This window comes from Aureobasidium melanogenum (genome assembly GCF_000721775.1).
Source record: "Aureobasidium melanogenum CBS 110374 unplaced genomic scaffold scaffold_11, whole genome shotgun sequence".
NCBI classification, from domain to species: domain Eukaryota; kingdom Fungi; phylum Ascomycota; class Dothideomycetes; order Dothideales; family Saccotheciaceae; genus Aureobasidium; species Aureobasidium melanogenum.
In genome coordinates, this window is record NW_024470063.1 from 1 (window position 1) to 15,245 (window position 15,245).

Genomic DNA, 15,245 nt, shown 5'->3' on the forward strand with positions numbered 1-15,245 from the left:
GGGGGCGTTTACAATGATGAGATCTTTTTTGGCCGTGGGGTTTTAACTAACACATATGATTGGGGGGGATAGTGCAATCTCAGCAGATGCAACCCTCTGCATGCAAAGAACCGGCACAGATTGGGGTGTGTATTCCTCTTTGCCGAAAGCGATTGAGGTGTTGAAGACGACTTACACTGCTAACCCGACCCCTCCTTCCTCTTCGTCCACTGCCCACCCAACCCCATCCCCTACTTCCCCTCGGAGACTTACGCTTCACGTCTACTTCTCCGCCTTCGATGTCATGATCGGTAAAGGAGGCCAGCAATACTTTGAAGAATGTTGGAAGCAAGGGAATACCAATGCGAAGATTGAGTACAAGGCAACGACGGTACCGGATAGTGATCATGACAGTGTGATCCTGCCGGAGAAAGGGTGGATTGGGGAGGTTTTTGGGGAGGTTAAGAAGGTGTGTGGATGACTTACAAGAAGTCAGGGTATGATTAAATGAATTATGAACTTTTGCATATACTTTTCGAATTCTGGAGGCGTTGATTAATCTTGTAACAAATCCACATTAACACCTCTCAGCGCCTCAACAACCCACGCTGGATATTTCGTCTTGTCTCCCTTGTACAAAGTCGCAAAGTAATTGCGTAGGAACGCAGGATATTGATCCGCAATAATGGCTTCTCGGATACGACGCATAAGGTCGAGGAGATAGTGCACATTGTGTATGCTGAGCAAATGTGCGCCAGCAGTTTCTTTGGCGGCAACGTGGTGGATGTAGGCGCGTGTGAGACCTAGACCTCCTGCAGAGGTGGGACGGCAGATTGTGCATTTGCAATCTGGGTCTACGGCGGAGAAGTCGTCGGCGTAGGAGGCGTGGCGGAGGTTTAGGACGCCGGTGGAGGTGATGGCATTGCCGAAGCGCTATGGAAGATGGGTGATCAGTCTGGGTTGGAGGATAATGGGAAATTGGTAGAACTCACTGCTGTTCTAGTTGGCCAAACACAGTCAAACATGTCTGCTCCCAAAGCAACAGAAACAACCAGATCTTCAGGGTATCCAACACCCATGACATAGCGTGGCTTGTTGGGTGGCAGCATATCCGTACACGTACTGACAACCTTACAATACTCCTCTTTAGCCTCACCACCAGAAAGGCCTCCAATAGCAATACCAGGAGTATCTCTAGCAACCATCTCTTTACAGCATTCCTTTCTCAATTCCAAATCCAACCCTCCTTGGATAATACAGAACAAGTTCTGAGATTCCGGCTTTTTGTGGGCGGCGATGCAGCGGTCGAGCCATCGGATACTGCGATACATGGCTTCTTTGATGCGGGCGTGGTCAGGTGAGGTGGTGGCTATGACATCGTCGAGTTGCATCATGATGTCTGAGCCTATGCTGTTCTGGAGCGAGATGGAGTGTTCGGGGGTTAAGAGCATGGGAGAGCGGTCGTGAGGGCTGAGGAAGCGGACGCCCTCTTCGGTGACCGTGGCGAGTTCGAGTAGCGAGACCATTTGGAAGCTGTATGTGTGAGTAAGAGGCTACAAGTCTTGTTGAAGTTGAGGAATGAGTACCCTCCGCTATCTGTCAAGATGTTGTGTGGCCATGATTGCAGCTTGTGAGCACCACCGACAGCATCTAGGGTGGCTTGACCAGGTTTGAGGCCACTGTATAGACAGTTAGGCAGGAGAAAAGAAGGATATACAAGGCAAGGGCAATCACAGATGATAAGTGTTGTTCAGACACAAACGACAGCTAGTCTCTTCTAGTTGATGAGGAGTCAAGCCCTTGAGAGAAGCCTGCGTTGCAACAGGCATGAAAATGGGCAAAGGCACAGGACCATGAGGCAATTGGAGAGTAGCAGCACGTGCCTTGGTGACCTTGATGGCGATTCAGTATTTACTCTAGTACCTACCACGAGTGGTGCGACATACCGAGCACCGGGCGACTGGCTGGTACGTCAAGGCCGAGTGCATCTTGCCAACTACGGCTGCTGCAATATTCTTGATGGACGCGATGGTGATTGTCTGCCGCAAGTTGCAGGCCCGGCACTTGCTAGTTTGAGAAAGTGACAGGAAGAAAAGTCCAAGGGTCGCACTTTCCCTGACAAAAAGAGAAAGTCCAAGGGTCGCACCTTCCCCAGGCTGATCGGACTTGACGGGGGTTTCACATGCGATTCCCGAAGCTTCGCTGGCTCGCCGTCGCCGCCGCGCCTTCCCAAGCCGGACCAAGTCGCAGTCGTAACGTAAGCAGGTGCTTGGTGCTTGCCTCAGCAGCTGCCTTGACTTCAGAAGAGGCGACTGCTGTATTTAATCCGCCATGTCGTCTTCATCTATTCCGGATCCGTCATCAGAGCAATCCTACACCAAAATGGCCACTGCCGATGTCGAAGCTATTGGCGCTCACTGCCAGATGACCTTCTGTCATCAACTCGACTTTCTTCCTTTCAAGTGCGAGAGTTGCAAAGGGTGAGTCCCCTCCCTTCCATTTCACGAGGCTCTGCCACTGACACGCATCAGCAAATTCTGCCTGGACCACCGCTCCGAAACAGCACATTCGTGTCCTAATGCTGGTGCTTGGGCAAGAGCACGCGCAGCTCAACAACGATCCTCCTACACTCCCTCGCCCAAGCCCTCGGTCCTTACACACGAATCGCAATGCTCCGAGCCCTCATGCAAGACTCTCATCAACACTGCTCTGGTTCCCGGCGTCGAATGCGATTCCTGCAACCGCAGCTACTGTCTAAAACACCGTCTACGAGAATCTCACGACTGCGCAAAGCTCACTCCCATAGGAGCTCGTGCGAACAAAGAGAAAGGTCTGAATGCTCTTGCCAAGTTGCGAGCTTGGGGTCAGGCCAAACAAAAGACCATGACGGCAACCGCAACTTCTACATCCAACCCCAAACCTCCAACCTCATCAGCCAAACCACTCACTGCTGCTCAGCGAGTTCGTGCCACCGCCGACCTCAAGAAGAATGCAAAGGGTGATGCCAAGGTACCCTTGGAGAAACGCATCTACATCAACGTCGAGGCCTCAGCAGACACAACAAAGGCCAAGCATCCAACCGGCCAATTCTTCTACTCGTCCGAGTGGAGCATTGGTAGGGTTCTCGATCTGGCTGCCACGTCACTACAAGTCGAGAATCTCAACAACCGTGTAGACGGCGAAGCAGAAAAGTTACGCGTCTTTCACGTTGAAGGTGGACGACTGCTCGATTTTGGCGAGAAACTCGGTGCTGCCGTCAAGACGGGTAATACTCTGGTTTTGCTCAGAGGCGTCGGTCCACCCGTCCCGGATCTTATCGTTCTTGATCCGTAGATGCTCTTGTGCCTGGTGTTTCAACTGCGTCATCATGTTTCTTTCTCTGTTATGATACCCCATCTGCAGCAAGCAATCTCGAATTATATTTTAGACAAGCATACCTTTTTCTATGTTTCTCCTCTTTTCACTTTCAAGCCCTATATCACGAGCTGAAGGATCTTTACGACGACCCGTCTGATCGCTGATTCATGGTAGAGCTCATTTACTCAAGGGGGCTGAGGTGTATCCGTTCCTGTTGACATCGATTTCTCGCAATCTTAGTATGCGGTTTGACCGTTGACCATCATCCGTCGTCATTCTCCCTCTGAACTTGAATAACCCTACGATACTCGTATCAGGCACCGCAATTCTTATTTTGCGACTGCGGATTCGAAGCAACTAATTACAATCCTCCGTGGAACCATACGACCATGACACGAGACAGATCAATAAATATCCCACCAAAGACGGCTGGATTCCCCAAAACAGAAGAACCTGTGGGGCACGATGTCCGTGCACTTCGTATAAGAGTCCTTCGACCGCTGCGACAAGCCTCCCACTCCTTGTCAACGGTCGCATGAGCTGCTGTAATAACATGAAAGCTGTAGTTAATTTAGATGCCATGCGCGCCTCTTGAGTTAGGTTTTCTTTCGTTCGTCTTTCCTTCAACACCCACGTTCCTTACCTGGCTACATGTTGTAGCGTCCATTCATTTTTGAACATCACGCTCTCTACTCCAGCTCCGCCACCATCATACCAAGAAACAGATCCCATCAATCCTTCCGAGACACCGTTGAAGCTGTTCTATTCCTGCCGATCTTTACTTCCACGCACAAAACATACAAACTCAACGATACAAAGACGACAAAGTTGTTTCTTTCTCTGGATTTCTGCTCACTTGGACGACTCACCACATAGAGGATAATTACGCCCATCATGCGTACGACGAGCCTCATATCACTGGGCTTGTCAATTGCCTCGCTTGCACTGCCTAGTCAAGCGATTGAACTCGATCTCAGCAATGAAGGTGTGCTATTCACAAGGCACTTCAACGGCAACAAGGTATACTGACACATCCAAAGCATCCATCAAATCCGCCGCCTCGACCGTCACCTACGGCATGATGAAATACTACCACGGCAACGAGACCGGCCAAACCATTGGTCTCCTCCCCTGGCCCTACTACTGGTGGCACGCCGGCGCCATGTTCGGTTCCCTCGTCGATTACTGGTACTACACAGGCGACACCTCGTACAACGAAGCCACCACCAACGCCATGATCTTCCAAGCCGGCCCCACCGCAGACTACATGCCCGAAAACCAGACAAAGTCAGAAGGAAACGACGATCAAGCATTCTGGGGTATGGCAGCTATGTCGGCCGCCGAAGTAAACTTTCCAAACCCTGCGAAGGGAAAGCCTGGATGGTTGGCTCTTGCTCAAGCGACGTTTAATTCTCAAGCGCTGAGATGGGATACAAAGACTTGTGGTGGTGGTCTGCGATGGCAGATTTTCACCTTTAACAACGGATACAATTACAAAAACTCCATTTCTAATGGAGGTCTGTTTAACTTGGGAGCAAGACTGGCCATGTATACCGGCAACACAACCTACTCGGACTGGGCGGTCAAGGTGTGGGATTGGATCGAAGGGTCAGGGCTCATGACGGACGATTACTACGTTTACGATGGCTCAGACACGACGACAAACTGCACGGACCCGAGTAAGATCCAATGGACGTACAATGCGGGTATTTTCTTGCTTGGTGCGGCCACCATGTGGAACATCACCGGCGAACAGCTTTGGAGGGACAGAACGATGGGACTCTGGAATGCGACACATGTGTTTTTCAGAGACGACAAGGTCATGTATGAGGTTGCCTGCGAACCAGGCGGTAACTGCAATGTGGATCAGCACTTGTAAGTCTCCCTTTCCTTGCCCTCGCCATTCTCCAGACTGTGCACTGACGCAAACACACAGCTTCAAAGCCTACCTCGCCCGCTGGATGGCCGCCTCCACAAAAGTGGCCCCCTTCCTCTCCGACCTCGTTGCACCCTACCTCGCCGCCTCCGCCATGGCAGCAGCAGCCTCCTGCTCCGGCGGCACCGACGGCGTCACCTGCGGCACAAAATGGTTCTCCAACACCTCCGACCTCACCGTAACCTGGGACAACACATGGGGCGTAGGACAACAACTCTGCGCCTTGGAAGCCATTCAAAGCAACCTTATTACCAAGGTGCAAGGACCGTTGACGAATAAGACTGGAGGAACGAGTCAGGGTGATGATAGTGCGGGAAGTGGGGGCGATAGCGATCCGACAAAGATGAAGAAGATTACAGATGCGGATAAAGCTGGTGCTGTTATTCTTACGATTTTGGTATTGGCAGGGTGGGTGGGGGCCATGTTTTGGTTGATTATTTGATAAAGTTTATATGTCTATTGCTTGTATGAATCTTTCTTTTCTTGATGTATCTCTTCACTGCGATGATATCCATTCTTCTGGCTGTTTGTGATGCAGAAGTTCATCATTGGGAGGCTGCTGTATTTCCGTTGAGAGCAACATATCCCGCCGTCTCTCTGGACAACTCCTATCCCTGAACAGTATCCTGCATTTCTACAGCTCTGTCATCGACGATACATCATTCAATTGAAGCTACCTAACCAAACGTCAAAGTAGACGTGCCCCAAGCCCAGGTAGGTATACAATCTCACAACCAGTAACTTTAACATTCTGACATACTTCAAGACTCAATCACGAACCGCGTCTATAAGTCGGGAGATGAGCAATTGTAATCCTGGTGCTCCAACCTGAGGTCTTATTCTGCTTCTCTTCTGTTTGGTTGCATCTACCGAAGTGCTTGCCATTGGGCTTCTGGTCATGGTTTGTGCTCGTCGGGCGATTTGGGAATTTGTGGTTGGGCATGACCATGCGACTCCGTGTGCTCGCCCAAACTCCTCCTCGATTGACTGGCTAGCAAACTGACCTCTCACGTGTGCCTTGTTCGGATGCTTCCTTCTCTTGACACTACCATTTGAAAAAAAAAAAATGCTGGCAATGCTTTCTTCATTTCTTATCTACATAGCTCATCCGATCCCTCTCGGCTTAATGAACTTCTCTTTCTTTCCCCTGCCCTTTCCCTCTCTCTCCAAACTCACTTGACCAAAAGCCATCGTACAATCCAAGTGCCACCAAGAACAAAGATAACCATGGCATAAAGCGCGATCGTCAGTGCCTTCAGAGTCTCACGAACAAGCCGTGCCTGTTTTTCTAGTCGCTTTGACGGCGTTGCCGATATCTGTTCTTCTCGCTGCGATGGTGATGTCGTGGTATCCCTGGTGGTGCTATCCTTCGAATCCCCCAGATCATCCAAGTCCGGAAATAGCATGTCTTTGAACTCTTTTTGTAACAACTTGGAACCATGATTGTGATTCTGCGAAGGGGTGGAAACGCAAGGATCTAGAGGGTTGGATGTCAGTGAAGATTTTGATGATCGGATCGGGAGAGTTGAGGATGCATGAGGGGACGAAGTGCGACCGCTGGAATGGAGCAGATTCGTAGTAGCTTTAATCTTCGGAGCCTTGATCATCTCCAGATGAGAGAAGTTTGTACCGAGATCGAGGGGAACTGTGTCATGTGGCGAGCAAGGGCTAGGGCTACGCAACTCCGACTGGGCTTGATGTATGCTGTGAATTTTCGGGCACGCATCAGTAGATATATCGTACAGATAAGAGCTAACGTATTCGGAGCCCCTCATAAGATAAATGGACAAGCCTTACCTTGTGCGGACCAGGTCCTGTTCCGCCAGTGCATTCTCAACACTGCACCTCTTCTCCAACCTTTCACTCACATATCTCGACTCCCACGAGTCTCCAAAATCACCATCCTCGAGGACCGACTTTGGAGCCCCTCCGTCTGGATTCTTGAACTCCATGTGTTCCACTCTAATTCCATTGGGCAAACCACATTCGAACCTCCTTTTGTAGAAGATCTCCATTGGAGTGGGTTGGAAGCAAGTATAAGGTCGCGTAGACTTTTTTTGCGCCAGTGGTGAAAGTCTGAGAACAAGATCCGAAGGTTGTGGGAGCTTGAGGGGGAGGCAAGGGCACTACAAGGGCGCATCGCTTGATAAGATAAGGCTGTGACTAGAGGCCAGGAGGTGTGTTGACGATAAGGAAGTAGGAAACTAGGGAATTCTGTCGAGAAGGAGGTGGATGAGGCTTGCTTGTGATTGGACTCGACGCTACTGTCTTTCTTGTCATAAGCTTTGATGAGCGCTTCCCAGCGTGCATTGACGTTGTCATGATAGGTTCGACCCGGTAGAGTGGCAGATTCGCAATGCACTGGCACATCTGCGTCTTTGTCTTTCTTCTTCAGCTCCTTCACGATTTGTTCTAGGTTGATCAAGCGTAGGTCCAGCATCCAAGGGTAGAACTGTTGATGGAAGGCCAGACATTTATCCTTGAGTTTGCGGCCTACACTAGCTTTTCTCGGATCAACTGTGCCTGCAGCAGGCCAGGGCGGATTTGGCTCTTCTGCCACCGCAGCATCGATGATGATGGTATAGTCAATGGCAAGACGAAGGAGTATTGTCTTTGTGTAATTGCAGACTTTAAGATCGTTGAAGCAGTCCATTTCGGGGTAGGCTTTTGAGAGCATGCGCGTGCTGAATAGGAAGTACTCCATCACTTCTGTGGATGTGTCAGTCTGCGAGCGGAGATATTTTTTATTTGAACACGCTTTCGGCAGGGATTACATGTGACGGAATGTGTGGTTTAGTAAGGTTACTTACCTGCGGGTATACCAAGCATCCTTGCCGGTTCGAAGATGACCCTCATAAGCTCCTGTTTCGTCGCCACAATATCGTATCTTGAGTCGAATTGTGCGCCAAGCAGTAAACAGTATTGCCTGCACAGGTCAAGATAATACTTCTGATCAACGATGTCATCGTTGTTGGTACAACCAAGCTCGGAAGAAAGACCATATTCGGAGACGAGACGCTGAGTGAGGAATCTCTGTAGCCGTCGGACGGGATTTTCGTCTTGCTTTGGACCTGTGCCGGTTCGAGGATCGGAGTAAGGCGGTGGAGCATCGTCAAGGTCACGCTTGGTGCGATCGGTCGACCCATCGCGTGCCCTTCTGCGCCGTCGTAGGAAGAATGTCATGATATCTATAAGATTGAAAAAAAGGGGATGAAAGTGATAGAGATAGAAGAACGAAGGACAGATGATTGATAAAGTAAGGTAGATGAGGTGAGGTCGTTCGAGCTTGACATGTGACGACAATTACACGTGGAACATGATTTATAAAATCAATCGTTCTTGGAAACTTCGTTCTCTCCTCATGGCCTTATGCAAATTATTGCAGCTGTAAACATGCAGAAACGCTTTCAAGAATGGTCTTGATCCAGAGAGAGGGTGCAAAATGCAAGATCTCAATGGAAAAGAGTCCTGCGATCATAATATTGTGCATTTCGATGGTTCAAAAAGGGAAGCATCGAGATGAAGAAATCGCGATAGATCAGACAGTACCCTGGAGGTTGGCGGGACAGTCAAATGTTGAATTGCTTCAAAGTTAAGGCACGATGGAGTAGCAACTGCTGCAGCAATGCACGAAAGTGATCAGAATTGAATCAAGCTTGCAACATCCTTCCTCGATTTAGCCATCTTCAGCGCATTCGAGATATTCAAGAAAAGTATCTCTGCATTCCTAGAGCTAAGTGTTGCTTTATTGTGCAGGCTTGAAAGCCAAGAATCGAATTGTGTCGTTTGTGTACCCTCGTGCCCACCACGGGAGGCCTTTCACAATTGAAGTATACTTTATCTTTTCTTGGAGTATCTTCGGATAAAACCACATCGTGCTTGACTGTAGTTCACATACAAGTATAGGAAATCAGGCTGCGCTAGCGAAGATTCAGGGCAGCCATCGGATATCCAGGCAGGATCAGGTGACATGTGGCTGATTTTCAGGCAGACTTGAGAGGCAAGTATATGAACTCAATCTAAATCCTTTCGTACATTCGACAATTTCTTTGTTTCTACGCACAAGACATTACAACATGAGTATATTCTCAAGATTCTTTCGACGGGGAAGGTCAAGCAAGACGGCTTCTGCAACAAGTAATAAAGCTGACTTTGACGATCCACCACCACCGTATTTGGAGAAGACATCGAAGCACAAGTTACCAGATTCAGAGGAGAATTTGGTCTATCGTTTGCAATGCTTTATCACCCGGTTGCTTCGTGTCAGGTACGACATCCAAGGTGAAATTTGGGACATCGACAAGGACACCACATGTTACGACCACTATTTTGACTTATGTAAGAAGTACTGTATGCTCTTAGGCATGCAACTCAGCACAAGACAAGAGGTTTTGGCCACAAAGCAAGAACTACTCAGAGTGATTTTTGAGCCAGCAAGAGTGCTCGGTATACCTGCAGGTAAGCGGATCGAGCTAACCACATTGTCGATCGTTTTATACATAATGATTAACAAAACAATAGATGTCATGGAATGGTTCTTGTTCTTTGCACGCAAGATGCCAAACAAGTTACCGCCCAAACATGAATTCGAGGTTGCAAGGATAGCACCTTATCCACTGGGCATGCTGCTTTGTCTGGTTGTTGATTACACTCTCATGATCGATGCAGCTGTGGAACCTCATTTTCCTGGTCTGGCTCCTAGGCTCAAAGATAGATGTCTAGTTCTGCATCAACTTTACTTTCCTTGGATGTTGGATCTACGCTTGATCAAACCAGATCAGATGGCTGGGACGCTGCAAAACTACAGACACCTTGGTTGCCCTGTCGAGTCTAGACACAAAGGCCCAAACAAGATTCGCAAACACCACTCTTCGTCCTCAAGTACGGTTCGAGGCAAGGACGCTTGCAGCCCAGACCCGTGTTCCCGATTTTTAGATCTCCACATCTCATGCTACCTATTCTCATCCAATTTCCCTAGTTTCTTACTTCCCTATCGCTTACACACCTCATGGCCAACTGTCAGTTTTCTGCTATGCCAAGGTCGACGTCCATGTGTTGCCCTCGCTTCCCCCTCGACATGCCAATCTCTCTACGTATCTCACACCGACCTAACCCTCTGGACGCAAGCCATGCGCAAAGACCCCAAGACCAAGTTTCAACCACAGTGCAAGAAAACAGCAATAGAAACGTTTAGTTGTGGATTGCCTAATAGCATCAGAATCGGCAATTTGAAGTTTGACAATCCTGAGGGTGGGGTTCCGAAGTCAGTGGTGGGGGAGGAAGGGGAGGGGTGGGAAGAAGAGTATGTGCGTGAGCACTTGGGTGTGGGTTGGCATGGCGAGACGAACAGGCGGGGGTTGTTGGTACAATCGATTGAGCAGCAGCAGCATGAGGAATATTCAGACTGCGTGGAACATTTGTAGTGGTGTTGAAGCAAGATTCAGCACAGCACGAAGCACAATAACCAGGTCCTTTCACCTGCTGTTCTCCTCGACTCATCCCAAATCACCTCGTCTCCAACTCTCTGGGTCTTGAAGTGCAGCAGCATATCATTCAGTCCTTCAGACAAGAGCAACACACCCAATGCCTGAGTGCCTTTTCGCGCACATTGCTCCAAGAAAAAAAAAAAAAGCCAGGGACACTCGTTCTCCATCGAGACTGCCATGTTCTCGTGACGATTGTGCATCTCATCAGTCTGGCAGAATAGATGGCTATCAATTTGGAGAAGGATGCTTGGGTCGTGGGGTATAGGGACAGAGTAGAGCACAATCATCAGGTCAACCAAGCCTCTACTCCTTTTGGGTCATCCCAGACATAAAAGTTGAGAGGACTTGATATTGATGTACAGCAGCATGTATAACAGAAACTAAAACGATGGGGATGAGTAGTACAAGCGAACGACTACATAAAAGAAAACAAGAACAATGAGTCAAAAATCGATTATGTACAAAAACAAAAAAAGAAACGCCCTAATGCCCGCAATGTTTACAAAGTCACAACACACTTCACCTCTTCTCATCACCTTCTACCTTGTTCACTTTACGAATCCCAACCAACCCACTCCCTCCCAACAACCCTCCAAACCCTAACTTCTCCACTTCTCAAATCTCCAAGTCTAAAACTCTCCATCCTAGTCTTTGCCTTCTCTCTTCCCTGCTCCCAAGCACGAACCTTCTTCTTGGTACCGTCCCAATCAACAACAACACCAACATGCGAAGAAACATCCATGGCATACGATTTATGCATTGCGCCGTGTTTGCCTTGGAGTTTGGCATTGCGCAGTGTAATGATATCGCCAGCGCGGATTTCGTCGAATTGTTGCACTGAGGCGTTGGCGAGGTTGGCGTATACGAGGGCGCCGTAGGCTCTAGTGCCTACAGGACGTAAAGCGTCGGTGAAGGGTTTGAGGAGATCGAGGACAAGGGCGTTGGGGGAGCCGTCACCGACAACTTGATCCTTTTTGGCAGCTGCGGCTTCAGACATGCGTGCGCCGTACTTCTGCCATGCGGTCTCGAGTTGGTCTTGACGGAGACGTGGTGGAGGTGGTTCGTGTCTCTGTTCGAAAGACACTTCTTGAGGGTTTTGGCCGTCGTAGCGAGCTGTGATGACGGTCTGGCTGTAGTCGATGAATAGAACATACACGTCTTTTGTGATTGCCGTTCTGCCACCACGTCTTTGCGTTACGTTCTCCTCAACCTCGAACAGAATATCACTTCGGTTCTGGAAGACTGGTGGAGGAGTGTTGGGGTTTGCCCACCAGAGAGATGATTCTGCGAGATCGACATCTGTAGCAATGTGGCCATCTTGAGGAGGTCTGCCAACATCCATGCTACGACGCATGTTCATGGACGGACGACTGACATCGAGTGATTGACGAGACTGGTGAGTTCCTGTTCGAGCAATCTGTGGTGGTTGAGAAGGAGGCAAAGGTGCAGCACGGTCTTGATCAACCGGTGGTGGTGGAGGTGGACGATCCATGGATTGACGAGGAGGTGGTGCGTCGTACAAATCATCCGAGCTATCATCCACATACTCCTGTTGGACAGGAACTGGAGCCGGCGCGGTGGGTGGAGGTGGTGGCACGGCACGGATAGGAAGAGCACGAGGAGGTTCTTGGTAATCGTCCTCTTCGTCCTCGTATTGTTCGGGTTGAACAGGTGCATGGACTGGAACAGGTGGAGGAGCCATACGAGGAGCATCAATCGAGGCTCTGGTTGGTGGAGGCTGAGTTGGTGGTGGGGGAGGAACAGCACGAGGGGCAGGAGCAGGAGCAGGCACATCTGCCTCTTCGATGCTTGAATCTCTGGCGTGTGACTTCAAAGCATCCTTGTGGGCGACACTAGATGCAATGTCGGTGTCATAGTCGCCTTCGTATTCACTTTCACCTTCATCAGGTTCGCCCAAAGGAGCGCTCGGGATGATCGGAGGAAGTTGAGGAGCACCAGTTGGTGGAGGTGGAGGAGGAGCGCGGGCTTGAGGGGGAGTTGACAAAGTGCCAGGGATAGGAGGAATGCGACTCTGTCTCTTTTCAGAAGCAGGAGTGGCAGGTGAAGTAGGCGACATGGCATCCAAGCTGCCAAAGGTCGAAGCACGCTTTGTCGATCCCATAGATGGAGAGCGGGTGGCCTCTGGTCTGGGAACGGGTGGTGGAGCACCTCGAGACATGTCTGTTGACTGTCTTGTGGGAGCCAGAGATCGCTCGTCATCTGATTCTTCACCTTCCGTAGGGTCCATTTGTGTGTCTACCGGTGGTGGTGGAGGAGGCACGGGACGGCCTGCAACAATGTCAGAATATACAAGGCAATGAGAACATGGAGCACTCACTCTCAGGAACTGGTGGAGCAGGCACGGGACGAGCACCAGGAACCGGTGGTGGGGGAGCGCGTTCGCTAGTTGGAGATGCTAGAGGACGGTCTGCCAAACAATCAGCTTCTCGTTTCGAATCACAATTGTTGAGGTTCACTCACCTTGCGGAATTGGAGGAACGCGGTGTACAGGCTCAATGTGTGGTGGTGGCTGAGGCTTGACGTCCTCAACATCTGGCACGTCCAAAGGTTCCCTCTCGCTAGTGACTGAAGTGTCATGCTCGGGCTCCTTCTCAACAGCAAGCTGTCTATCTTCAACCTCAGGACTACGCGCTGTCTGCATGCCAGGGATAGGAATGACGGGCACACGGGGTGCTTGAGCAGGAGCAGGGGCAGATGCAGCTGCTTCGTCGTGCTCGGGCTTGGGCTCCTTGGTCTTCTTGGGCTTGGGAGGAGCAGGTGCCATCATACCAGGCATACCAGGAGGACCTCCGAACATGCCTGCCATACCCATACCACCACTCATCTTGGCCATACGCTCTCTCAACTCCATACGGCGGCGTGTCTCTGCATCCATCTCGTCCTCTTCACTCTCGTCATCCTCGGTTGTGTCTTGTTGTTCGCCGACGTCTGCTTCTTCGACTGGAGCTGCGGGTGCTCGTTGAGATTGCATGGATTTTCTGGCAGGTTGTGTCGAGTCGCTGTCAACGTCGTTCTCTTCTGTGATATCTCCAGCTCCAGACATGTCGGCGTCGTTGGAATCGCTCAACATCTCGTTGCCAGCAGTAGGTAATGCTGGTTCACGGGACACTCCACGAGCAGAAGCGCCACGAGTACGTTCGCGATCACGAGGTTGGTCCAGTGATTGGCGAACATGACGCTCTGGCTGTTCTACATCATCCTCCTCTTCAGCCGCTGGCACATGTGCTTGGGGAACCGGAGGAGGAGGAGCAGCAGCAGACTCTGCCGAGTCATCCGTGTTCTTCTTGACGGGCTTCTTGGGCTTTGGCTTGTCGCTAACATCGGCTCTTCGCGCTGCTTGCTCCATTTGCTGCTTCTGCAACATTGCGATTCTCTCCTTCAAACTCTGAGGCTTGGGTTGATCCTCATCCTCCTCTCCAGTGGGAGATTGAGGATGGTCTGAGGGCAATAGACCAGCCTTTGCGGCATTCTCATCTGCTTGAGCTTGCTCTTTCTGGATATCTGGATCTTCCTCTCTTCTGTAGATTTTTTGTACAGGCTCGGCCTTTGGTGGAGGAATGTATGCGTTCTTGCTAGGTGGAGGTGCGACGAAAGGCTTCTTGACAAAGGTAGGAGCGGCGGGCTTGAAGGGAGCAACAGGAGCAGCTCCCGCATTGTTAAATGCGGCGATGCGGTCTCTGAATGAACTGGGCTTGCTGCTCACTGGCGGAGGCTCTTTCTTGGGAGGATCGGCCTTGACAGGCTCCGATTTGACGGGTTCTGAGGGAGCTGGCTTGGGTGCAGGTGGAGGAGACTTGATTGTTTCGCGAGCAACCGCCGGCTCTATTGGAGGAGGTGGTGATCTGACGGTTTCCTGAGCTGGCGGAGGAGGAGCAGTTTGTCTCACGGCGGGAGGAGAGAGGTCGCGAGGAGGAAGCGGAGCTGGAGCAGCCTCGGGCTCAACCACCGACTTTGATTGAGCAGGAACAGGCGGTGGCTCGGCAAAGCTATCGTCGTCATCATCCTTATCGGCTTCCTCTGGGAAAGCACCAGGAGCAGGTTCTGGGACAGGAGGTTGTGGCGGTGGAGAGCGGATCTCTGATTGAGGGCGTCTGGCGGGTCGTGAAGGGACCTCTGGCTCGTAGCGCTCGACAAAGTTCTTGGGGAACAGACCCTTGTGCTTGTTGCCCGAGGCATCGGTGTATTCGCCCTCGTACCAGTCGGCGTCTTCGAGAGCTACGACGGTGATGATCTGGCCTTCAGGGAAGGGGAGGTCGTCTTCGTGGGGGCTGGCATACTCGTAGACGGCCTTGACCTTGAATGGCGGGGCTGACATGGCGGTGGAGCTGCCTGTCGCCGGGTGTTGTGTAGGAGAATTGGCGGATGTGTACTTAGAGAGACAGGGGACGTCTTGTGTAGCTGTCGACAGTGACAGTGACGGGCTGCGTCTTGGGGGTCCAGTCCAGCCTCTGGTCGGACGGACTGGC

General features: G+C 50.8%; 6 protein-coding genes across 6 annotated transcripts; 3 read left to right on the forward strand and 3 right to left on the reverse strand.

Moving 5' to 3' along the window:
* Positions 1–534: 534 nt before the first annotated feature.
* M437DRAFT_75508 (Queuine tRNA-ribosyltransferase) lies at positions 535–1,967 on the reverse strand (the record flags this gene model as incomplete). Its single annotated transcript, XM_041026436.1, has 5 exons — positions 535–912; positions 972–1,512; positions 1,566–1,658; positions 1,714–1,871; positions 1,926–1,967. 5 exons carry the CDS (start codon positions 1,965–1,967, stop codon positions 535–537), a joined length of 1,212 nt encoding a protein of 403 aa, XP_040879353.1.
* Positions 1,968–2,361: 394 nt separating this feature from the next.
* M437DRAFT_66210 (AN1 zinc finger protein) lies at positions 2,362–3,312 on the forward strand (the record flags this gene model as incomplete). Its single annotated transcript, XM_041024700.1, has 2 exons — positions 2,362–2,459; positions 2,511–3,312. The coding sequence occupies 2 exons, from the start codon at positions 2,362–2,364 to the stop codon at positions 3,310–3,312; spliced, it is 900 nt and encodes a 299-aa protein (XP_040879354.1).
* A 918-nt stretch (positions 3,313–4,230) lies between these two features.
* Positions 4,231–5,714, forward strand: M437DRAFT_75510 (mannan endo-1,6-alpha-mannosidase DCW1 precursor; the record flags this gene model as incomplete). Its single annotated transcript, XM_041026437.1, has 3 exons — positions 4,231–4,321; positions 4,377–5,211; positions 5,273–5,714. 3 exons carry the CDS (start codon positions 4,231–4,233, stop codon positions 5,712–5,714), a joined length of 1,368 nt encoding a protein of 455 aa, XP_040879355.1.
* A 730-nt stretch (positions 5,715–6,444) lies between these two features.
* On the reverse strand, positions 6,445–8,455 carry M437DRAFT_66212 (uncharacterized protein; the record flags this gene model as incomplete). Its single annotated transcript, XM_041024701.1, has 4 exons — positions 6,445–6,917; positions 7,070–7,086; positions 7,141–7,981; positions 8,083–8,455. 4 exons carry the CDS (start codon positions 8,453–8,455, stop codon positions 6,445–6,447), a joined length of 1,704 nt encoding a protein of 567 aa, XP_040879356.1.
* Positions 8,456–9,348: 893 nt separating this feature from the next.
* On the forward strand, positions 9,349–10,384 carry M437DRAFT_66213 (uncharacterized protein; the record flags this gene model as incomplete). Its single annotated transcript, XM_041024702.1, has 3 exons — positions 9,349–9,730; positions 9,794–10,153; positions 10,251–10,384. 3 exons carry the CDS (start codon positions 9,349–9,351, stop codon positions 10,382–10,384), a joined length of 876 nt encoding a protein of 291 aa, XP_040879357.1.
* A 927-nt stretch (positions 10,385–11,311) lies between these two features.
* M437DRAFT_49149 (uncharacterized protein) lies at positions 11,312–15,094 on the reverse strand (the record flags this gene model as incomplete). The annotated part of the gene is made up of 4 exons (XM_041021788.1): positions 11,312–13,047; positions 13,097–13,186; positions 13,240–14,512; positions 14,666–15,094. 4 exons carry the CDS (start codon positions 15,092–15,094, stop codon positions 11,312–11,314), a joined length of 3,528 nt encoding a protein of 1,175 aa, XP_040879358.1.
* Positions 15,095–15,245: the final 151 nt, after the last annotated feature.